The sequence below is a fragment of the Apodemus sylvaticus genome, chromosome 13, assembly GCF_947179515.1.
Source record: "Apodemus sylvaticus chromosome 13, mApoSyl1.1, whole genome shotgun sequence".
NCBI classification, from domain to species: domain Eukaryota; kingdom Metazoa; phylum Chordata; class Mammalia; order Rodentia; family Muridae; genus Apodemus; species Apodemus sylvaticus.
Window position 1 is genome coordinate 22372813 of NC_067484.1, and position 24172 is coordinate 22396984.

Below are 24172 nucleotides of genomic sequence, written 5' to 3' on the forward strand. Positions count from 1 at the left end.
CATACAGGAAAATAATTCTTAACTTCCTAAGATCTCAATAAAACCTCCGCTTTCAGAAAGGGCATCTTCAGAAAGTGGCTGCCGGCTGGCAGCTTCCTAACCGGAGTTCACATAAGACAAGCGGTCCTTGCACACATGCGTGTTCCCTGAGCATGGCGGTGCCAGAGGGCCAGGGCTGTACGGCCAGCTCTGAAAGGGCAGAAAGGGATGCCATTGCCACCCGGCAGCAGAGCTGCCTCCCTTGCCTTTAGGATCGTCACCTCGTCCCGAAGGTTCTCATATCTCTGCTCCAGCTGGGAGTACTCCTTCACGAGGTTCTGGTACCTGGAGCGCTCCTCCTCCAGCTCCTTCTTCATCAGGAGGTTCTCCTCCACAGAGCTCTGTGAAGATTCAGCTGGAAAGCAGGCATGGGAAGCTGGGTTTCAGCATCTGAGGGGATCCTCGAATACGCATGCCCAGCCAGGAGCATTCTGACTAATCTCTTGTGAAGAGGCTGCCCACCACAGGCTGGTCCCAGAAGCTGTGGGGGAGTCTCTTATGCTCCTCACCTAATGTGGAGTTGAGGAGGGGCTCATTATTCTGAACCAAGGATTCAGACAGGAAAAAGAGTGACCCTGCTTTCAGGAAGGTGCGGAGAGACTCTTGTATACATGAGCACCCCCACCCTGTGCATGTGGCTGCCTCCCTAGTGACAACTGACATTAAGAACTATTGGCAGCATTTCCAGCTGGATCTAACTCTCACTGTAATCCTCATCTTCCAGGTCCTTGGAGAGCAGACCAGAGGTGATATAGGGAGAAGCAGGCAGGGAACCTAAGAGAGTCTGATGGTCTTTTTTTCTCTTGTCAACCGTGTATCCATGGTAACCGAAAGCAAGTTTTTTTTTTTTAAGGGCAATTTGAAAGCAGCTTGTATTTTCACAGGATCTCAGGCTGGTGGGGGCTGTGGCATAGCGATGTTTGGCTGCCCAGTGGGATGGGTGAGGATTGTAAGGGTGGGAGGGGATCTGGTTACCACTGAACAGGTGAGAACTGGACTTAGGAACTCCACTGTGCCCCCTCAGCCAAGTGAGTCGCAGGGTGGGTGGCAGCCTGAAAGTTGAGGAGCTCTGGAGACCCTGTCTTTCAGCAGACATCACAGTGACCATTTGACAGGGGACACAGTGATAAGCATGAGCAAGACAAACGTAAAGTCACCACGCGGGCGCGACAAGGCCGCGTGCCAACTTGCCACTTCACCGGTGCAATTTGCTCCGCCTCCCACGCGCCCTTCCAGGTCTGTCTTTCCTGACCATTTCCAGATGGATACTTGTGCACGCTTACAGAGGTGTGCAGGGCGGTGTCATGCTTTGAATACAGGTGTCCAGATACAAACTCACATGAGTGGTTTTGAACGTGATTTATGAGTTTCTCTCTCAAAAAACTCTTCCAACAAATGGCACAGCAGGATCTTAAAACTGACCTTCCTTTCCCCAGCTCTCCGTTAGTATGCCCTCCCCTCTTCAGCGTCCGGCTGGTCCAGCGCTTACCTTTTGACTGGCGCAGGATTTGGTTGTTAAGGCATTCTTTTTCGTCCTTCAAGAGAGCATTTTCATGTTCTAGGTCTGCAACTCTCTGAAAGAGATCAACAGGTAAAATAAAACAAAAGACAGAAAAAACCCTTCCCACACAGTGACTGAAGAGGAGGCTGCTTTAAGGGAGGTAGGATTCTGAGGGATCATGGGTAAATAGTCTACTTAGGAAAAGAGCTTCAACCAAAGCTGCTTTCCTTCATTCTGTACACAGAGGAAAAAACAAATCCAAGTTTGACAAGACAAAATGGCTCAAACCACCTGTGGTCATCTGGGACTCCCAGAGACCCCTGAAATGTTTATACTCAATTCACAGTCCTAATTGAGGAATGCAGAGAACAGAGAGCCTTCCATGCTTGTGAACCCATGTGTCTCTCTTGCTGAATTATGAGCTGTCAAATCTGAACCTTGGGAAAGCCAGAAGCTTACATTGGGCACATCATTTCTGGTCTTTGTCCCGACTGCCCTTTCCTGCCTCACTGGACCAGTGTTCTGGGCTCTGAAAGAGGGAGATGCATTTGGTACTGATAGTCACATATCTAATTCTGGCATGTGGCTCCTGACAGCTCTGGCAAAAAGGAAACATGAGGTGATGGAATTCTGGTGGGTCACTGGTAAATGCCCTACTTAAGAAAATCAGTTAAACCAAAGGCAAATATGATGGCATAAATAAATAAACAAGTTAAACAAGGAAAAGAGGTAATATTAAAGAAAAACCTAGGACTTCTGATGAAAAAATGTGATTATAGAAATAAATATTTGCGTTTTAAAAGTAACAATATAGGTGAATGTTCTAAAAGACTTCAAAATCATTAGTTGATATTAAATATGAAACAATGGCCAAGTGACCCAGAAATCCTATTTCTAATTATAAACTCAAGAGGAATAAAAACCTAATCTGCATAAAAACGTGTACAAAGGTGACTGTAGTAACATTTCTCCATGTCAGTCAAAAAGTAGAAACAACTAAATTTTAATCAATGAAAAGCCCAGTTGCTTCCAGTTGTCCTCAGTGGCTAGATGTTAAGACCCTAGTGCTGAAGATACCACTCACTTGAGATGCAGGACATACAGACACCAACCTTTAACTCACCAGAGAACTCTTCTGTGCTGGTTAACATTAAATGATGCTAGAAGGTACTATGGAGACTGTTGAGGGGATGGGGGAAGGGTATCAATGGTCTTATCCAGTGTTAAACACAGCACGCTACATACAATACTGATCTGCCCTGGGAAGACGCACTAGTGGCATGAAGGTATTGGGGTAACCAACCACTTTATGACGTTATATAAGGTCTGTTCCACAGATGAGATTTCAAGCTAGTATTATAAATCCACAACTGAGACCACAGGCCTTGATGGGGAACTTACTGTTGTTTTGCTAAGTGGTTCTGCTGTCAAATACCTTCTGAATATGTACTTTATACCCAGAGGTTTTTGCTCCTCCAGTCATAACTGGTCAGACGACTGCCAAGTTTAAGTCATTGCCAGGGCTCACTGTGGATAGGTTATCCATATCAAATGTCCTACCCCCTGCCACCCAAGACACAGGGACACACTACAGAGGCATGGGCAGGAAGGGTGCTAGAGCTGGATGAGGAAGAGAGGTGTAGAATTCCGACTTCTGCACATGACTGTTATTTACATGAACTTACAGCAGTGGAGGGGCACCTGCACATGATCAAGGCAGGAAAAACCCCAGCAATGATGGGTCAGGGAACTCTGAAGTTCCACCCTTGGTGGAGGACCTATGGGCAGCTGATGTCTACTCAGAGAAGAAGAGTCACTTCCCTTTGAGGACGTGGTCACTGGTAGGTTGCCTGTGACCCAGTGGATGCCCCCATACCATATGTAGATGGGCAGCAGTAATTGGACTCAAGGAGTTATTCAAACCAAGACAAAAAATAAGGACATGATGTTTTGGAGTATGGGGCACCAGGAAGAGTTGAAAAGGAACAGTAGTAATGGAGTCAAATAATAAATTTAAAATATTTTAAAAACTAAGGGCTGAGAGGCCAGTGAGATGGTGTCTCAGAGAGAATGGTGAGTGCCATCAAGCCTAATGGTCTAAGCTTAGTTCCCAGGAGCCAGATGGTAGAAGGAGAGAACTGACTCTCACACACACACACACACACACACACACACACACACACACCACACACACACACACACACACACATACAATGCACACATACGCATGTGCGCGCGCACACACAGATGGCAATGTTGTTAAATATGCAGGTAGAAGAATCTTAACATAAAAGTAGAAATTAACAGGCCTTGGATACTTGGGTAAAGTTATAATAATGATTAAAACTCGCATCTCCAAGATAGCCCAGGAGATATGTTTCAGTCATTCGCAAGCTCACAGAGCCTCCAAGGCTAAGGCCAGAGCTGCTTCTCTCTGGAGGTTTCACAGGCTGTAGCTGTTCCTGAGATCAGAAGGCTTGTCCAGTCTGACCCCTACCTCTCTGCCAAATCGTTAGTACCCTTCTCCTCCTGGTTGCTCGGAACAACTCAGGACCAGCACAGAGGTCCCAGTGGCTATCTCTCACCTCACTTAGAGAGGCACCTCTGGCTGTCACTCATGAACCATGCCCCACCCCCTAAGGTTACTCTCCACCCCCTTTGCTCATCTTTCTTTTATAGCACATGATGGATTATCTCAGAGGGACTTCTGTCTCTACCTTCTGTTTTCTAAGAATGAAAAAAATCTTTTTGACTATTACTTTTGTTCTGCTGTATAGAAAGGCCTCTAACACACAAGGCACTAATAAACACCTGCTGAGTGAGGGACAATGACTTCTATTATTCTGTGCAAGACCTGTAGCCCACAGAGATGAGTTAAAGCTCCTTCTAAAACCTGTCAGCCTTTTCATGAAACCACAACTCCCTAGCCAACGAGAACACCACCCTGACTGTAGCAGGCCCAAGACTCCCTGACAACTCAATACAGGAGAGCCCTGCACTCTCTCCAGACAGAGCCACTGCTTCCACTCAGCAAAATCTCAACCCTAAGGCCACACACTGGAATCAGCCAAGGAAGCTCATCAGCAGAGGTAGTTCTATGACCAATAAGATGAGGCACACACAAACTGATGTCCCAGTGTAAGCCCTCAGGATCTCGGGCCCACTAGACACGTGGGCCATGCCAAGGCTGCCTCAGGGCCAAGCAGTGGGCTGCAGGTCACTTTTCCTCTCCGGAGCGGCAACCTTGCACTGAGCTAGGCTCTGTGTGGCCTTCAGAGCATATTCTGAGTTACTATTGCCTCCATGCCAAGGGCAGCCCAGGTAGCCACCTCCTTTCCAAACAACAATGGCACACAAACAGCACAGCTTCTCTGTGGAGAGGCTGAAGGAATGTCTCCCTTCGTATGAGACTGCACGCCCTGCGGACACAGAGATGGAGTCCTGTGGTAGACCACTGCTGTGCGGTCTACCAGGTAAACTCATCAGAGGTGGCGGCCCCAGCACGCCAGTTCCAATACAGCATTTGCAGTTTCTGCTGACAGGAACATCAAACTCATTAATTAAACAACGACCGGCAGCTGGCTCTGCCTCTGGGCCTTGCTGGCTTCATCAATCTCACTGAATGCATAGAAAGAGCCTGGACCTGACCAGAAGGAAGCCAACTGTCTTATTATTCAGCACATGCTCAGGCTGGAGACTGCCTCTGTTGAACATGAAACCCTGGCTAGGCAGATCCTAGAATAGAAACCAGAAGCAGCTGTCCTGTGACCATTCTTCAACTACTGTAAAAAAAAAGGTTCCACAGACCTTATAGAAAGAAGAATGTCTGTTTCCCATTTCCTAAAAAGAGTGATCTTCCCACTTAAATGATCATTTTGTACCTGTCTTTTGGTCACATAGGCATATTTTTTTTTTTTTTTTGAGTTAGAGAGGAGGGTCTTAACTGGGTACAGTGATGCACTTCTTTTTTGATCCCAGAATGTAGGAGGCAGAGGCAGGTAGACCTCTGTGAGTTTGAGGCCAGCCTGGTCTACATAGCAAGTTCTAGGCCAGCCAGGGCTATAGAGTGAAACCTCATCTACAACATGGCCTGGGGCGTCTGCTCCTATCAAGCTCCAGTTCTATTCAGTCCTACGGCGACAGGCGATAGGCAACAGCCATTGTTTAAAGAGCAGGATGGACTTTGCTTCTCTGTTTTGTCCAATCAAAGAAGTTTTCTTACAACAAACCCTTACCCGCCTTTGGACGAACACCCAGCTCTTTTAGGTGCTCTGAGACCCTGATTCAAAAATTTTGTGGGAAGTAGGGAAAGCAAATGAGAATCCTCAGCTGGGAGGAAGAACTGGGGGGGAATGTTAAGAACTGAAGACGAGAGAGCAGAGCTGAAGTCTGCTCCTCAGTTAGAAAGCATACAAGACTGCATGTGTCGGTCAAGTCCAGGAGCAATCTTAGAGATGATCAAGGCCATGTGTACATGTGTATTTAAATGCACACACACACACACACCTCTACACCTGGGCACTATGACTGGCAGGGGTTCTTGCACACACCTGACAATATAGGTAGGGTTAGGGCCAGGATTTCTGTGTCTGTCCAGGTATACCAGCATTGTCCCAATTTCAAAGCTTTTCTTCTAGCACTAACCAACACTGACTCTTCTTCCTCCTCAGGTTCTCAATCCATGTGGCTCTACTCTGCATGTTGGACAGATATTAAACGTGTGGGCAATGCACTGTCAATGACAGCCCTCCAATGGCACTGTGGGACTTCTCCTTGTAGGAAGATCTGCCTTGGGAGTTCAGAAGAGCTTCTTTGTAGTCGGAAGTCAGAGCAGTAGAAGCAACGACAGGAAGTCCCGTTTGATGGACTTCCTTAAGTAAGCTTTAAGAACAAGAGTGGGAAAGTTGGCTACAGCCAGCAGAGTAGACCCCACCTCCCCATAAGGGTTTCCTGGTGGGCATGGCCACAGGCTGATGAAGCCCTGGGACACTCAGCACTTGTCACCTCTCTCACTAAGGACTAGATCTGTAAAGTTTCCCTGGGGACTGACTTGAGGCTTTAAGATGTACAAAGTCAGATAACATTTATTCTCCCAAGGGATGCCGCAAGGCTTAGCTAATGGTACCAGCTCAATCAATACTTGCTCAGGGATCAGATATTTGCTATAAGACCCAAATGCACAGCCATTTATGAAAGGAGGAGTGGCTTGTCTGTGGACACAAGCCCTGGAAATCCCAGGCATTTCTTCAGCAATGAAGAACCGTCTCCTTCAGGTGCTCCGCCCACCAGCCCTTCACCAGTTCTGGTCCTCCGGTGCGTGCATACCTTTCTCAGCTCGCCATTCTCCTTGTTGTGAGCATCCTCTAGGACCCTGCGCTCTGACTGAGCCTTCAGTAGTTCGGTGCGCAGGCTCTGCACCTCCTCCTGCAGCTGAAGGCTGGTATCGGCCTCCTGGTTCTGCTGGTAATGCGCCAGCTCCTTCTTCAGCTTCTCCACCTCCATGGCGTGTGTGGAGGTGACTGTAGACAACTGCTCTGTCAGAGTCTTGAACTCTTTGTTCTGGTGAACATTGCAGATGGTGTGGGAGTGGGGGGAATAAAGAAGGAAAAGAGAGGGTTATCAAGCCAGGAAAACTCATGAAGGCCACCAGAAAAAGACTCGTGTGGCAGAATTAAAGCGCAGAATAATTACATGCCAGTACAGGCAGTCTCGGGGCATAGCCTGACACTTTAAACTCTTGTGTGGACCTAGCAGCAGAAGGAGCCGAGAACAGCAGTGTTGACAGAAACAGTCCAAGGAAAGCACGTTAGCACTCACACAGAGTAGATTACTGCTGCAGGAATAATGGAGCCAGCTTCTTGGATCTGCAGTTTGGGCCTCTTAGGACTCCCCACCTCTTTCCATCACATCAACAGCTCCTAGCTTTGGACTTACAGGCACAAAGAGCTGTAACCTAATCCCTTCCTCTGAGACAAAGGACCCCTTCAGTATCCCCTCTTTCAAGGAGGCCCTCTGAGGGGCCCCAGGGTCTCTCTTGCCACCTGTCGACATGGTTCACACAACTCTCACCGGAGAGATTGACAGCTGACAACACTCAGCTACCGATTGTGTACCCAGTCAGCAGTCAGCTGATGTGTGCAGCAGGCCTGAGAGCCTACTGCCAAAATGGAGCTCGTGTAAAGGACTGGCAGAAGTTAGGGCTGGGAGGACGGAGAGGCTGGGAGGCAGGGGGAAGAGAGGAGGGGGAAGGCTCAGAATCATCAGGCAAGGGACACTGGTCGATCATCCTTCATTGCTGGAACTCCACAGCAACTCCACGCAGAACAGAGCTGTCAGCTAAAATGCCAATAAGCCAGGGTTTCAGGAATCAATGGCTAGTTCACAGAAAAATTGCACCTCACATAAGCTCTCAAAGCAAAGCTGTTGGCACCTAACACAGCAGCACATGGCTCGCACGGCCCTGGTTGAGCACACAAGGGGGCAAGATTCCCCACTCTCCGCAAGCTCCAGGTACAGCCTGCTTCTCCACTTATCTGGGCTCGCTGTCAGCCTCATCTGGAGAATCTAAAAGAAATCCAGTTAAGAGGCATCTATGTAGAAAGAGCAACACCTGTGTGAATTGTTGACCAGGGTCCGGGTCTACACTGGAGGCAGAGGGTCCTGCACAGGTGGAAGGCAGGTTTGGCTTGCTACGCTCTGTCCTCATATCTGCTCTGGGATGCAAGTGAGCTCAGATGGGTTTGTCAACTCTCACTCGCATGGCCTAGGCCATGTCAACAAGGATAGAGAGGTGACTGAGGAGGTGCCTGGATGGAACTGGTTGGGATATGAAGAGAGGAATGCGTTGTGGTGGAGGTAGGGGATGCAGGCACATCTCACCCTGCTATGGTCAAATATGTCACTTTGGAATGCAGATGTTTCTGGAAGGCCCAGCTTTCCTGATCCTGATGCTACCAGAGACCAGACTCAAACACTGGGGAGTAAAGTGTGTGCAGCTGACAGGCCTTGGCCCTCTGTGGGTTTGATCCAGTCACTCACCTTTCTGTGGCCCACTTCTTCCCTTATAAACTAGAGGTAAGAGAAATGCCCACCTGAGGAGGTCATTATTGAGAGCAAAGTGCTTTTGTGGCATGTGCCACCTGGTCAGTGCTCAGTAACTGTCAGAGAGCCTCGCTGGCCTGTGTTCTCCATGGAGTGAGTCCCTTAGGCTGATTCACAGGAGCCTCTGCTTCCGCCAATCCCAACACCCACGCATCACCACCTTGCCCTGCCATTCAAACAACTTCTGCATCTGGTGTCCCGTGGCTGTCTGTTTTGTATCTTAAACATGGGACCCACACAACCAGACTTTTTGCAGTTCCCTGTCAGACTTGGGCTGGTGTGGGAAGAGGGAAAATCATTGCAAGAATCTTCATGGTGAAGCCAACACAGCTGACTGCAGAGAAGTACTCACTTTGGGCGAGCACTGTGCCTCATTCACGCCTGTTAGCATCACCTTCAGTGAGGGTGACTGATAGCCCTGAATAGTTCACAGAAGTGAAAACTGGGACCCACAAAGGTCCCAAAGCTGTAATCTTTTGCACAGTTTTCCTAACATGTATGGATGCCCCCAAGAACCATAAAATATGGATTAGTGTAGTATTTACTTAGTGACTGTTAACTATGCCTAATCAAACTGATTTAAAGGCCACTGACTGAACTATTGTTTTGGGTTATGTTTTTTCTAATTAAAAAATATCCAGACACTGCCCCACCCGGGATTTGTCCCATATGCAGCCACCAAACCCAGTTACTATTGTTGATGCCAAAAAGTGTTTGCTGACAGGAGTGTGATATAGCTATCTCCCGAGAGGCTTTGCTAGAGCCTGACCAATACAGATGTTGCTTGTAGCCAACCCTCGGACTGAGCATGGGGACCCCAATGGAGAAGTTAGGGGAAGGACTGAAGGAGCTGAAGGGGTTTGCAACCCCATAGGAAGAACAACAATATCAACCAACCAGATTCCCCAGGGCTCCCGGGGACTAAACTTCCAACCAAGGAGGGACCCATGGCTCCGGCTGCATATGTAGCACAGGATGGCCTTATCTGGCATCAATGAGAGGGGAAGCCCTTGGTCCTGTGAAGGCTTGATGCTCCAGTGTAGAGGAATGCTAGGGTGGTGAGGTGGGAGTGGGTAGGTGGGTGCGGGAGTACCTTCATAGAAGCAGGGGGAGGGGCGGGATAGGGGGTTTTCAGAGCGGAAACCAGAAGGGGGATAACATTGGAAATGTAAATAAATAAAATAACCAATATAAAATTTAAAAAATTCTTTCAAGTTAGAAAACATCCTTAAACAAACCTTATATTCACAAAGGCCTAAGAACCTTGAGTTCTATTACAAGTAACTAAAAATCTGGCCATGTTGCTCTGTCACATTGGCCAAGTTCATGGACTCTATCATTTTGATTGAACTGTCATATACTTCTAAGGAGGCTAATACCAGGTTCCTGGGCTGGTTCCTGTTTCTGCTGCTGAAGGGTATTGTGAAGGACACACCCGAAGGAGGTGCCTTTTGGAGAGACCAGAAACCCACAAGAAAACTGTGTCAGCATCAGGGACAGCTCTGGGCTCCTGATCACTCAGATTCTTTCTGAGGGACTCTCATGTGACCCTGTCCTGTGCCAATAGTGCACAAGCTTGGTGCAGAGTCTGCTCTCTGAACCGTGTGTGTGTGTGTGTGTGTGTGTGTGTGTGTCCTCAGCCTTAAGACATGAACTTGGGTGTGCTCATCTTCCCTTGTTTTGCCTTTCACTTTCCTTCCCGCGGTAGTGGGAATACTCTCATCAGACTTTTGTCTCCTGTGACTGAGACACAGTCTCCCATGCCACGCTATTCTGAGAAGTGACTTGGGATACTTTATCTCTGTTATCTCTGGCAATATACATCTTTCCTTGTGGCTTAAAGACTGAAGAGAGCAGCTGCCTAGATTGGCTCTAGGAATCACAGGGGAAAAGACATTCAACTTATTTCCCAATAGCGGGTCTGCCTACCAAGAGATCTCCGTTGCCCATGGTGATGCATGCTCATGCCTCTCCCACCATGTGAGGTATGCCCCTGTGTGCACATGGTGAGGTGTGCCCGTGTGTGCACACGGTGAGGTGTGCCCGTGTGTGTGCACACGGTGAGGTGTGCCCGTGTGTGTGTACACGGTGAGGTGTGCCCGTGTGTGTGCACACGGTGAGGTGTGCCCGTGTGTGTGCACACGGTGAGGTGTGCCCGTGTGTGTGCACATGGTGAGGTGTGCCCCTGTGTGCACACAGTGAGGTGTGCCCATGTGTGCCCACAGTGAGGTGTGCTCATGCTTCTGCTACCACAGGTGCCACACATTGCTCACCAGTCCCAAGGATATGAGACTTTTCTGAGCATGACCCCAAACTTACGGGAAAGCCTCTGTTTGTACTGAAGAGCATTCCTCACATGTCCCGAGAGCCTCCCACTGGGAATGATCTAGAAACCCAGTCAGAGATGGCAGAGCCTCCCTGAAAGCAGCTTCAATCCCAGCCAGGTAACTTCCTGGCTGTGTGTCCTTTGGTCAGTTACTTATCCCCTCTGTGCCCTCAGTGTGTTCGTGTTTAAAACAGGGATGACAGTAACATTTACCCCATAGGTGTGGTGGAGATCAGTGAGTCAGTGTATGGGACCAGTGCCTGGCATGAAAACCACATGGGAATCAGTCTGAGAAAGATCTCACGTGTCCCCTGATTACCCACTGCATACAGGCAGCCTTGGCCAGGGTGACAGCATCTGCCACTGCTCACAGATGTTTGCCGAGCAGAAAGCTTAAGGCAAGAGCTTTATTTAAAAATAGGCCTTTCAAAGCTGCTTCTCTCTGATGTTCAAGCACTTGGGTGGGAATATTGTGTTATTTTTATCCTCTGAAGTTGACCTCATACCAGCAAGGCCAATACTGAGCACTATCTGAAACCAGGGCCAGGGTGGCCTGGGCACACAGATGCTTCTCCCTAGTAAGGACAGTGGCCACACTGTGTCTAGCAAGGTGACGCAGATGGTCCCTGGCACTGATGGTCTTGACAGAAACAGTGGGCACCATGGTACTTTGTGTTTTCACAGACCTCTCTCTGGTCACTGCTTCCCTGACTTGCTGTGTCACCACAAGCTGACCAGGGTAGGACGTGAGTGTCCCCAGCTCACACTGGGAGGGCTGTCTTTTTGTACTGAGCCTCTGTACTGGCTGGCTTGGTGCATAAGCCTCACAGAAGAGTCACCAGAGGGGAAGGAGCCTCAGTTGAGGAACTGCCTCCACACGGCTCATCAGTTGGTTGATGTGTGACAGTAGCCAGTGCAGACAGTTAAAAAATGTAAGCGATACAATATCAATGTCATACCAGCCAGGATGCCAACATTTACCTCATGGGGACTGTCATAAACAAAGAGGGAAACACAATGTGGGCTCAACAGAATCCTTGTCACGCATCGGCCATTGCTGTAGCTGGACCATGCAGCCTCGGGCGGGGATGGGGGGTGGGGGTGGGGGGCTACAGGACTCCGGACTCCGGACTAATCTATCAATTCCTTCCTTATTGCTTCATTCAAAAGTACCATGACGTTGGTGTCTCAGAACAATGTAAGTTACTGTTTTACAGCTCGGGAAGGAATTTCTAACAGTGGCCAGCAGGACTGTGGTTGTTTTAGAGACTACAGGGAAGGACCTCGCACTGCTATCTGTAGCTCCTAAAGGTGGCCTGGATACTGGAGCACGTGGCTCTATATCTTGCCCCTTGATTCTGTCTGCAGCTTTCTCTCATGAGCACGCCATGATCCCATGGGGTCCACCCGGACAGCCCAAGGCCATGCTCCCAGCCAGACACCCCTAACTTAGGCACTCTTACAGAGCTTCTGTGGTGTGTGAGGGAGCACGTTTACAGATCCTGAAGATTCGGGCCTGGTATCTTTGTTGGAGAGTGACACTATTCTGTGTACTGCATTCAGGAATGACTGGGCAATGCCCCTGAGGTCTCTGGTACCTGTAGCTCCCTGAGAAAGCTTAGGGTCTTTCTCAAGCATGCCCCAGTATCCCACGAGCTTTGACAGCTATGCAGGAAACTCCCGCCACTGACCTGGTCATCAATCTTCCGCTGGAGCTGGACAACTTTGTTCTCCATGCCCACGTTGAGGCGTTTCAGATGCTCCGCCGAACGGGCCTCGATCTTGAGGGCCTTCAGCTCCTGCTTGGCCTTGAGCCTCCGGAAGGCACACTGGATGACAATGGCGGCACGCCGCTGCCGCAGAAACCGACTCCGTGCCATCCAGGCCCGGGCATACTTCTGGATGATGGTGGCTTTGTGCTCCTTGAGGACCTGGTGAGGACGAGCATGCACAGCCTGTGGGTTTGTTCTGCAGGGTGGGGACAGGCACAGCTCGTGTATCTACCTGGGGTTCGAAAGCTCGCCTGGCCTTGGGTTTAGAAGACGAGTGTATATGGCCTATACCATCTGAGAATATTGGATCAAAAATTTTAGCTAGGTTCTGTAGACCGTGTATACACAGGGAAGTGGCTGCCAAACTCTTGTTTCTACCCTTATTTACTAGATAGGTGGGGTTTGAATAGGAATGGCCCCCATAGACTCACGTGAGTGAATACCTGCTAGGCGTGGCACTAATAGGGGGTGTGACCTTGTCAGAGGAAGTACATCATGGCGGGGCAGGCTTGAGGTCTCTTATATGCTCAGGCTATGCCCAGCATAGCAAACAGAGGACTAAACCTCTGAAACTGTAAGCCAGTCCCAATAAATGTTTTCCTTTTAAAGAGTTAGTTGCCTTGGTCATGGTGTCTCTTCACAGCAATGAAAACACTAAGACAGAAGGAACCAGAGTCTAAAAGTTTAAAGTTTAGGGAAGTCTGATGGTTATTTCATTAGAGAGAGGCAGTGGCCATGGTGCAGGGGAGCTGGGCCGTGAAGTGAGATGCTCAGGGTAGGCACTCACCTGGCGGTAGTTCCTGCGCACAAACATGGCCCGCGTGCAGGACTGGATGATGACCGCAGCCCTGCGCACCCTGAGGTAGGCTCGGCGCGCCTTCAGCATACGGTACTGCTTCTGTAGCACTATGGCTGCCCGGGTTCTCCTCAAGTGCTCAGCCAGCCTGGAGTGGTGGGGAAGGAACACAGGTGACCTCAGGGAAGGGAGCTGGTCTGTGGAGCTAGTCACAGAGTGAGCCCTTCCCTCGGTGGCCCTAGTTGGACCCCTGTAACCCCCAGTCCCCTGGACTGGCTCACATCACCTTTCCTAAGTGCACCAAAGTCTTGAGCACTAGACATCTGGACTCAAAAACAGCAAAGTCAGTTTCCCCCATGTTCTGACAGACCTTTCTACCAGTGTCAGCCTCACAGTGAATCTGACCTCACACCCGGCTGCTCCTTGCACCCGGCACCCTCTGAGGGCACCTGTAGCATCTCCCATTCTTTTGTTAAAATTTTCTGTGCATTGGTGCCTGCTTGTATGTCTGTGCGAGGGTGTCAGAAGTCTTGGAAGTGGAGTTATAGACAGGTGTGAGCTGCTGTGTGGGTGTTGGGAATAGAATCTGCGTCATCTGAAAGAGAAGCCAGTGGTCTGAATTGTCGAGCCATCTCTGCAGCCTAGTCAGTATCTTTTATTCTTACTTTTTCTCCCACCAATACAGGGTTTCTCTGTGTAGCCCTGTCTGTCCTAGAACTCATTCTGTAGACCAGGCTGGCCTCAAACTCAGAAATCTGCCTGCCTCTGCCTCCCAAGTGCTGGGATTAAAGGCATGCGCCACCACTGCCTGGCCTAGTATATTTTATTCTTAAGGGATCACATTGCTGTCTGTCCCTCTGTCTCTACAAGCTTGGAGATACTTCAAGCACCCTGCTAGCTGGCAGTGCTGGAACAGAGCAAGTGTTTGCTGGATCAAAAACAAAACAAAACAAAACAAAAATAAGCAAAGAAAACACCACCACCACCAAAAACCTACCAAAAAACTCCAAAGCAAACAAACAAAACAAACAAAACCCTCCCAGGCCAGCAATGAGCCCTTGCGGTTTTCTTATTTCCCATCACCTTCCCCATCTCTCACTTGTCCGCCCACCTCAGTAAAAGAGAGCCAGATGGCTGCTGCCTACCCTTCCCACCAAGCTCATTGCAAAGGCTCAGGAGGGGATCAGAAAGCCAACTGGTGGAGAGGACCCAAGAAATTTCTTAGCCCAGCCCTGGGAAAGGAAGAGCCCATCCCCCAGGGGCCAGCCAGCATCTTGGGCCAAGGTCCAGGGTGCCCTAGTCTCTCTGTCCTTTCTGCACACAAGGCCTTGTCTGTGGGTCACATGCTCCCTACTGGGAGAATGCTGCGTGCTGCTGCATGGTCACCACCAGGAAGCCCACGCTGGTGGGGACAAGCGCTGATGACGGAATGCTGGGCAGGGACGGCGAGGAGCCACTCAGAGTTGATCCCACTCTCCTCTCCTCTCCACAGCTTCTGCACTGGAGCTTGTTTCAACAGTACAGAGGTGACGCGGCATGTGCCATCTCTGGCTGTGTGTGAGTCAGCGGCCTGGGGTGAGTGAGCACATGGGCAAGGGAGGAACCTCCATCTTTACCGCACAAAAGAAGCCTACGGGACTTAGGGCTGGGGTCCGTGTGTCTCTCTCGTGGAGCTGGGGTTGAGCAGACACCTGAGAAATCTGAGCTGCAAGATTTCATGGTAATATCCATCATTTCTCCAAGGACAAAAGGAGAGAGCCTTGCTGTGAGGCAGGTGGGCTCTCCATCTGATAACCCGTGGAAAGGCCTAGGAGGAGGTGACATCTTACACACGCCTCAATGGAGATGGCCTCTGCCACCCTGCTATTCACCAGCCAAGGGCCATCAGTTGGGCAGAGTGATGACAGTAGCTCCCTTTGCATGGCACTGGGTAGGGGAGGGAGCCGGCTGGCTCTATTGCCCCGTAGAGGCTATGGCTGGGTGAGCCGTGTCCTTTCTCTGCTGTCTCAGTGCGGAGTAGTTCACAGAAGGGCTTCCCCATACCTTTCCAGCACCAACTGGAAGCAAATTTGAAATTCTAGTATAAATAATGAGATTACATGCAATTTAACTAGATTCATCGCTTTCTCCCTAAAAGGCATTATTTTACTTTGGGGTTCAGGTCAGGGAGAAATGGTTGATTTGTACCCAGATCAGGCAGACGGTATGAGGTTTAGTGTCGGTGGACTGGGGATAGATTGGGGTATCAGGAGACACATGAGCTAGATCTGTTCCCTGAAGCAAGAAAGGCATTGCAGGGATGTACACAGTCACTAGGAACAATTTAAGAAGCAGATAGACCCAAGGGGAAGCACTGTAAAGACAAAGAGGCCCTCCCGTTCCTCCTGACTCCAGATGCACCCCATCACGGCTCACCTGCGGGCTAGGAATCCTCTGGAGAACCTCTGCAGGGATAAGGTAGCTGCTCTCAGCCTACGGTACTTCACTTTCTGCAGCCAGCCCCGGACCGTCTTCTGGATCATGATGGTAGCTTCCCGGAACTTGTCTGCCCGAAGCTTCTCCAGGTAGGCCACCTGGCCTGCGCGGAAGAAGATCTTGCTGCGGCCAAACTGGAACTTGTCCGGATCCTTTACAAAGTTGGGAGGGAGATTAGTGAACTGTGCACAGACTACTACTCTTTCCTTCCAAGGCAGAACAACTTGCCAGATTGCATGGGTACCCTCTGCCCCCTGTCTAGTAGATATACCTAGATTCTCAATATTCATAAAGCAGACTTGACTTCATAATGAGACAGGCATGGACCCAGGATACGGCTGTAAAAAGATACTTGCCCTCAAAAGTCCAATATCATAGGGAGGGCAGATAGAAAAGTAAACAGGAAACTTTGTTTGTCTTAAGGACGGGGAGGATTAGCAAGAAAACCAAACAGGCAGTATTCCAAAAGGATGCTGTAGGCTAGTGGTTCTTGACCTTTCCAGCACCGCAACCCTTTGATACAATTCCTTAAGTTGTGGTGACCATCAACTGTAAAATTATTTTGCTGCTACTTCATAACTGCAAATTTGCTACTGTTGTGAGTCGTAATATAAATATCTGATATGCAGGATATCTGATGTGTGACCCCTAAGGCTCATGACCCACAGGTGGGGAGCCACTAGTTTAGGCAGAGTTACATCTGTGGAGGTGGACAAAGATCTGCATGAACCAAAGGGGGCAGCCATTGAAGGTGAGAGTGGAGGAGAAATCTAACAGAGCAGGGCAGAGCAGATGCCATTGGCCTGTGCTTCTAAGAGAAAGGAGGGGGCTGCATGGAGGGAACTGAAGGTGGGTACGGGAAGGAGCCAGCCACCAAAGGTTGTATGGGCTGTGGTACAAAATAGGGATGATAGCCATGGGTTCAGGGCCTTTGTGGAAGCAATGACTTGGTCTAGTAATCATTGGATAATTATTTAACTGATCACAGAAATGTACATATAAACTGCAAATAACATTCAAATAAAACTCCACTAAGAACTTTTCCCCCCAAACATATAATCATTGTCTTAACTGTATCTCTAACATTAGAATTAGTTGCCTTTCCTCGTGTTCACCCCAATAAGGAGACATGACCCAGCAGGGTACTTGTGGACAAGCTAGTAAACCATTGATGGCCGAGAATTCTTTGCAGACAACTGTCATCTGATCATGTGTGCTGGCATGAAGGCCTAGGAAGGAAGGGCGAGTTCTGTCATATACCATGGTGGCTGGTTTGACACAAACTGGAGTTATCTGGAAAGGGGAACCTTGGTTGAGAAAATGCCTCCTGCAGACAAGTCTTTGGGGCATTTATATTTTTCCCTCTGGCATTCCTGACTAGAGCAGAGAAGGAACTCAGTATATACTCAGAGAGTACAGGACAGGCCACAAGCGGGTAAGGGCAGGAAAGCAGTCTGAAAGCCCTGGAGGGCGTGAATCTACCAGAATACCCATTTCTCCTTTTACTAGCTACAGTGGTTGTCAAGCCTTTAGAAGTGGCCTAATAAAGTATCTACCAATAAATAGCCTATCCTCACAGAAAGGGGGCTGGCACGCCCTGTTGCTCCCCATGTCTCCCTTGACCATTCTGTTTCTAAATATACACAACACTCTGGTGAGCGAAGGACCAGGCATGTGGTCTTCAAGGTTAACCTGTGGCTCAGCCAAAGTTCTACTCAGTGGGAATGCTGATTCTAGAAGACATGGCCTAAGGAATGGAAAACAGGGGAAGAAATGCAATATCCCCTTGGGAAGTCTTGATTTTAGGCACAAAGAAAGCAGTCTCTCTCTAGGACAGAGTCGTGCACAGTGGCCCTTAACCAATCACCTCACATAAGTAGGTACCATGCATTAGACTGCCTGTGAAACCTTAAGAAATTTAAAGCCACTTCCTGTACATCATTTTCCTCATTTGTGGACGGAAGAAGGTTCTGCTAATAACCTTGGAGGGATGCGGGGAAGGGTGAACTCTGAACGTGGACAATGTGAAAGGCAGTCTGGTAGTCGTGGAAGCTACTCACGGGATTGGGGAACACACACCATGAGGCCGGCCCTGACACCAACAAGGAAGGAGCTCCCAGTGCTAGAGAGTAACTGAGCTCAGCTGAGCTTGATCACATTTTCTTAACCCATGAAAAATGAGGTGCGGAAACATGTACACGGGCAGATGAACCACATGGTTAACCAGAGTCCCGCCGACCGAGCATGGCCGTCCATCAACTGCAGCGCCACTCTCGAAGCGCTGTCCTAGTTGGTTAGTTTGCAAAACTTATTTAATTTTTATCACCTCCTGAAAGATACTTTCTTTGATTTAACATTTTATGGAAACACAGATGGTTATACTCTGCTGCACCTCTGGAACTCTCAGGAAGTATTGAAATATTTAAGGGTTTGCCTCTCGGGGTTCTGGGTTTTTAATTTTCCAACCTCAAAATGTGATTTTTGGGTTCTTTCATTTAAAACAATTCTTTTTCAAAGGCTCTGAGATTAACTGTTGCTTCATTTATAATAAGTGAGGCTGGCTACAGATCAGACCTCCGCTCGTTACTTCAGCTCTGAGAGGCCAGAGATGCTGGGGTGGACAGCAGCAGCAGCAGCAGCCAGGGACTGCTTCCTTATGCACCCTAGTGATCTGTGCTACCTGTGTGTTGAGCTGTGGAAAGGCAGAGCTATAGGTCGGGAAGGGGATTCTTTTATCCCAGCCTCTGCCATAGGGAATGGCTCAACATCTCTGGTAGCTTTGCAGAGATGAAGACAGATCTGTAGGTAGTCCCCACCTCATCCTCGACCATTGGGGTTTTGGCCCACACCCTCCTATGTCTACATCACCTTGATGAGACCCTCCAGGACAGACTTGCAGATGGTTTTCTTGTCGGTGTTGGCAAGCTCTCTCTTCTTCATCAACACCCGATACCGGTTGAAGAAGTCATGGTAGGTCCACCTGGAGGAAAAGCCAAGCTGGGTCAGGTGGCCTTGGTTGTGGTCTCAGAGTCAAGGCTATTGTGTAAAGTGATGGCAGGAGCTGCACACCAGTCTTGGGGGAGTTCTGTCCTTTCTGTACCCTACTAGGAACTCTAGTGTGTCAAGATTCCTGAAGCTGGGATGGTTGAATTATGTGTTTGGGAGGCATCATTCACAGAGCCAGGGTCTCCATCTTTCTTTTCACACCTGTAGAGCCCTGTCTTCGGCCTCCGCCACCACTGAAGAAGCTGGGCACCTAACCTAGACACAGCTTTGTCCATCTGGCTTGGTTTTTGTCTTTAACGCAATGATCTTTGTAAATGCATTTCTAAATGCAGAATGAATGTAAGAATGAGTGTCTCTGTCTCACCTTAGATCATTGTTCTTAATTTGGAAGAGAAAACAAGTCATCTTAGACATTTTCTGCCCCAGACTCCCTTTCACTTTTTTACGGATTCCAAGGGCATGGGCATGCAAAATAGGTACACAAACTAAACATTACTGATAGCGCATCATAAAGAAACATGATGTGCACACAGATACAATAGTGGCACTAATGTCAGTAAGATTGAGTAACTGCTTTCTGATTGGATTTAAGGCCTGCTCTACCAAAGGAAACATGTGTCCAGTACTGGAAATCATAAAGAAACATGATGTGCACACAGATACAATAGTGGCACTAATGTCAGTAAGATTGAGTACCTGCTTTCTGATTGGATTTAAGGCCTGCTCTACCAAAGGAAACACGTGCCCAGTACTGGAAATCTGGCCAAGAACCTAAGGTTGGGGGGCTCACAGGCTTCAAAAGTGAACCTGTTGCATTAATCTGCTAAATGGGCACAGCATCAAGCTGCCACATAACTCCAGTTACAGGATTGCTACCATTGGCTTAAGAAACCATGGGGGTGGTTTCTCTTTTCAATATTTTTCTCTTAATTAGGGTAATTTAATCTCCCTGTAAAGAAGTCCCCCATCCCCACATAACTGAAGAGACCTCTAACCCATGGCCCACACAGGGCAGAGTTCTTGGCTATGTTTTAGTAGTCTTGGGGGGGGGGGCTTCGCCCTACCCCTGGCATCTGAGACTGGCTTCATATAAACAAATGCAGTCTCCTGACCAGGGCTGCTCTTCCTCTGGAGAGCTCGCTCGGCTCACGTCCATCACTACATCTGACCTCCTGATTCAGGAATACTCATGACCTCCTCTTGCAGTGGCAACGTCAACATGAGGCCCCATCCAAGGTGGCTAGGTGGTACAGCCTTAGCTGATCGGAGATCAGAACAGCTCCCCCCCCCCCCCCCAGGCCAGTGCAGAGTGAGGCTGCCTTGTCCCTTCAGAGACATCAGGAGGGCTTCCACACCAGTCTGTAGGGACAGGCAACTAAAACTTTGTTCAGATGTCTTTAGGTATGTCACTGAGGTGAGTCAGCTGCCGTCTCCTCTCATTGGTGGCCTTGCCTAGCAACTGTCTAGCTATTTCAGACCATCCTGCTTAGGTGCTAGTGGGGAGTGAACAGACTGTGTCCTTTCCCCTGAGACTCTTTGGCCTCAAAAGGTCCTTTAGAAGCTTCAGAGGAAGGAATGCTATGAGGTTCCAGGAAACTTCAAAGTGGGAAATACACTGCACTCAAATTGTGCAGAGCCTCTCGGCTTCAACAGCAGCTAAGCCTCGGAGGTAAACACAGACTGATCTGATGTAAGCGGAAATAACCAAAGGGCACTTCTGTATTTCTCCCTCTATAATATAGTTGGCTAAAGACAGTTCCTTTCTGAGATCGGATTTCACACACCCTAGGCTGGCCGCTAAGATACCATGAAGCTAAGGATGACCTTGAACTCTGAATCTTCTTCCCCTCCCAGATGCTGGATTACAGGTAAGCACCATAGATGCCGCTTCAGTCTGTTCCTTTTTGTCTGCATATCTGTCTGTGCGTCACATGAGTCTGGTGCCTGCGGAGGCCAGAAGAGGGCACTGGATCTTCCTGGGCCTAGAGTTATAAATGGTTGTGAGATGCCATCTGAATGCTAAAAAAACAATCCTGAGCCAGTGCTCGTAGGCACTGAGTCTTATCTTGAGGCCCAAATCTCCCCCCCCTTAAAGTATCCAGTTAAATTAACTTTCAGTGTTTTTGTGAAATTAAGGAATTATCCCCAGTATTCAATCCTAGAACATGTTCACAACCCAGAAAAGACCTCTCATGCCCCGAGCAGTTTTGTCAAACTCTGGAAATCACTGATCTACATTGTCTTACATCTCTTGGTTTTTGACTGGGATAGACTCTCTTAAGGGGGAAGGCATGTATCTAGAGCCCGTGAAGACTTGGTTCTGGGACTAGGAAAGGAGTTCCCTTGCCCTTTGCATTCCACTCACTGAACAGAAGTGCTCCCACCGTACAGCTGTGGATACCTGCCCTCTTTAACAGGACCTGACAGATAAAAATGGGTAAGGCTATTTTCCCAGCTCCCAGGGGCTGGAGAGATGGCTCAGTGGTTAAGAGCACTGATTGCTCTTCTGAAGGTCCTGAGTTCAAATCCCAGCAACCACATGGTGGCTCACAACCATCTGTAATGAGATCTGATGCCCTCTTCTGGTGTGTCTGAAGACAGCTACAATATACTTAGAACAATAAATAAAATCTTTAAGCCTGAGCGATTAGGTCTAAGGGGGTGAGCACAGGTCCTGAATTCAATTCCCAGCAACCACATGATGGCTCACAACCATCAGCATAGCTACAGTGTACTCATATACATAATAAATGAATGAATGGATGAATAAATAAATAAATCATTTTAAAAATGTAAACCAGATGTGCATTTTGTTTAGTAGCTAACTCTGTTACACTTTCTGCCCAGGATCTACCCTCTGATACGTCTACCTAGAGAAAGATGGGATTGGCTAAGGACCCAGTAGAACAGTGCCCATGAAAGAGAGCTTCCTGGAGTCTAGGTCTCTGTGTCCCCCACACCCCTCCCCATCACTGACGCGTGCATCTCAGAATGTCGGGGTTTGGTGTGTTCTCCCGTAGGCTACTGGGCACTTCCTCCCACTGTCTCTCAAGTCTTGAAGGGCACATTTCACATTCCGCATCTTGGTTATTTGTGTACTTATTTGTCTGTGAGTTTGCAGCTTTGCTGGGAAATAATTAAGACAGCATTTAGCTAGGCTGATATCCTTAAATGTTTCTAATTTGAAAATCTCTTACTGCTGACAGATCTGCATCTCAAGGAGATTGTGAGGGTAGGAGATGTGACTGCAGAGATGTCAAATCCAGTTTGCAACGAGCTCAGAGCACAGGAACGCAGAAGCTAGGCTCCGACTTTGGCCATCACTGGGACTAAGGCTGGGTGGATGCCTTATCTCCTCTGCCTACAAAAACAGTCACACATCTCACAAATGTACCTGAGCTTTTGTGGTCAGTGGGTCACAGAGGAGTGCTGGGAGAGGCTCCCATTTCGGCCCTTCCTGCTCAAGGCAACCAGGCCTTTTGGTTTCTCAACTTGCGGACATATTTTGAAATACATCTGCACAAGGAGAGGGTGGTGTAGTGAAGCTGGGGAAGAGGGTTGCTGAAGAGCCCCCAGCCTTGGCGAGGAGCTCATTCCCTCAGGGACAGCCTGAGGGCAGTGAGCCGGCTCTTAGGTCTTGGCATCAGAAGGCCTATAGTAACATTATTGACCACAGAGTCCAGAATCAACGTGGGAATCCTCTCCATTCACCTGTACCTGCCTAGAGAGAAAATCCTCACAGGAAAGTCTCCTTGCCTGAAGCGGGAAAAGCTGCAAGGTGAAAATAAAAAGAGCATTTGATTCTTTTTGTCAAAGGAGAATTTAACAGGACACACTTGAACACTGATACAGTTCAATGTAACTGTGTCGATGTAGAGGAAGACAGCTCGGTAAGACCACAGACTGCGGTAAGACCACAGACTGGCCGAGATTTTGCTTTGTAGGCTCTTTGTCCTCCATGCTCCCGAGTCTATCTTGGGTCCTAACGCTCTGAGACCTGTCTGTGCAGGTCTGTTAGCATGTGGACACCCTCGTTTGCTTGTCTTCAGCCTTCTTTAACCACTGTTTCTCCCAGACACTTCAGTCTCCTCAGTTCCAAGCCTCTTAGTGTGGTGTCTTAATAACCAGTTGCTTATATTAGTTGAAAAGTATTTTGCTGGCCATTCAAATAGCTGTACCTCCCCTCCCCCAGTTAAAGCTTTTCTACCACTGTCTCTTAAAGGGGGAGCTGCGGGCTTAGGGTGTTAATTCTTCATTGTAGGAGAATCCCATACAACACAGGGCATTCTGCAACTCTGGGCCATCAATATCCCCTCATTCACTGAGACCCAGAAAATAAAAAGGCTCATAATATCTTCAAAAAAACGTTTGTTATAAAATATATGATAGTTTTGGTTCAGAAGGCCTTAACAAGCATCCATGGCTAGCATCTAAAGTGTGGACCTGTCCCTGTCCAGTGACCCTGATGTATCTTCTCTCACTCGGTATGCTGCAAAGCATCCATTTTATGTTAATAGCTGAAGAAAACCACTCTAAGACCATGCTAGCTCCTGACAGTGCTTTACGGAGCCACTCTGGAGGTTGGCTCCTTCCAGTCCTTAGCCCTGGCTTTTTCTCTGGACTTCAATTCCTATGCTAAGTGCTAGCTGGGCATTCTAGACTTCAGTACCACTCTTCCATTTCAGAGATGGCCTCCTTCCCGCACTCTGGTCTGGCCAGTCATAGCTGGGCGTGTGGGATGAGCTCAGAGCTGTGACTGCTTCCGGGTCAGGCAAACATTCGTCAGAGCCTCTAGTCTGGAACAATGCCTTCGGAGAATGCGTTCCCCAGGCTTGAGACATCGAGGGATGCTGCAGCTGTGATTGTCACAGAAAGCACAGTTGCCTGAAGGGTTGCTTTGGCTGACTGAGTTCCTAGCTGGAGTCTCACATGGATTTAGCCATCACTATGTGAGGCCATTCTGCACAAGAATGTCCACCTGTGAGGTCATCGTCAACTAGGGTTGAGCGGAGGAGATGGGTTGGCCACCGGTGCACAACTTTGTGTCACTCCTGCTCTAAATCTGTTTCCTCATGAGGATGTTGGTTCGGTTATATAAACCCAGAGATTGGATCCTGAGGAAGACTTTTAGACAGTTCTAAGTCAAGATCTATGAT

General features: G+C 48.7%; 1 protein-coding gene across 1 annotated transcript in view; it reads right to left on the reverse strand.

The window, feature by feature from the left end:
- Positions 1-24172, reverse strand: part of Myo5b (myosin VB) — a 313010-nt gene that overhangs the window by 41269 nt on the left and 247569 nt on the right. Inside the window, exons 18-24 of the mRNA XM_052155754.1 lie at positions 18879-18990; positions 15951-16162; positions 13527-13683; positions 12659-12898; positions 6866-7099; positions 1529-1613; positions 261-394 (exon numbers count right to left, since the gene is read on the reverse strand). Coding sequence (XP_052011714.1) covers positions 261-394; positions 1529-1613; positions 6866-7099; positions 12659-12898; positions 13527-13683; positions 15951-16162; positions 18879-18990 — 1174 coding nt within the window. The remainder of the gene's footprint in view (positions 1-260; positions 395-1528; positions 1614-6865; positions 7100-12658; positions 12899-13526; positions 13684-15950; positions 16163-18878; positions 18991-24172) is intronic.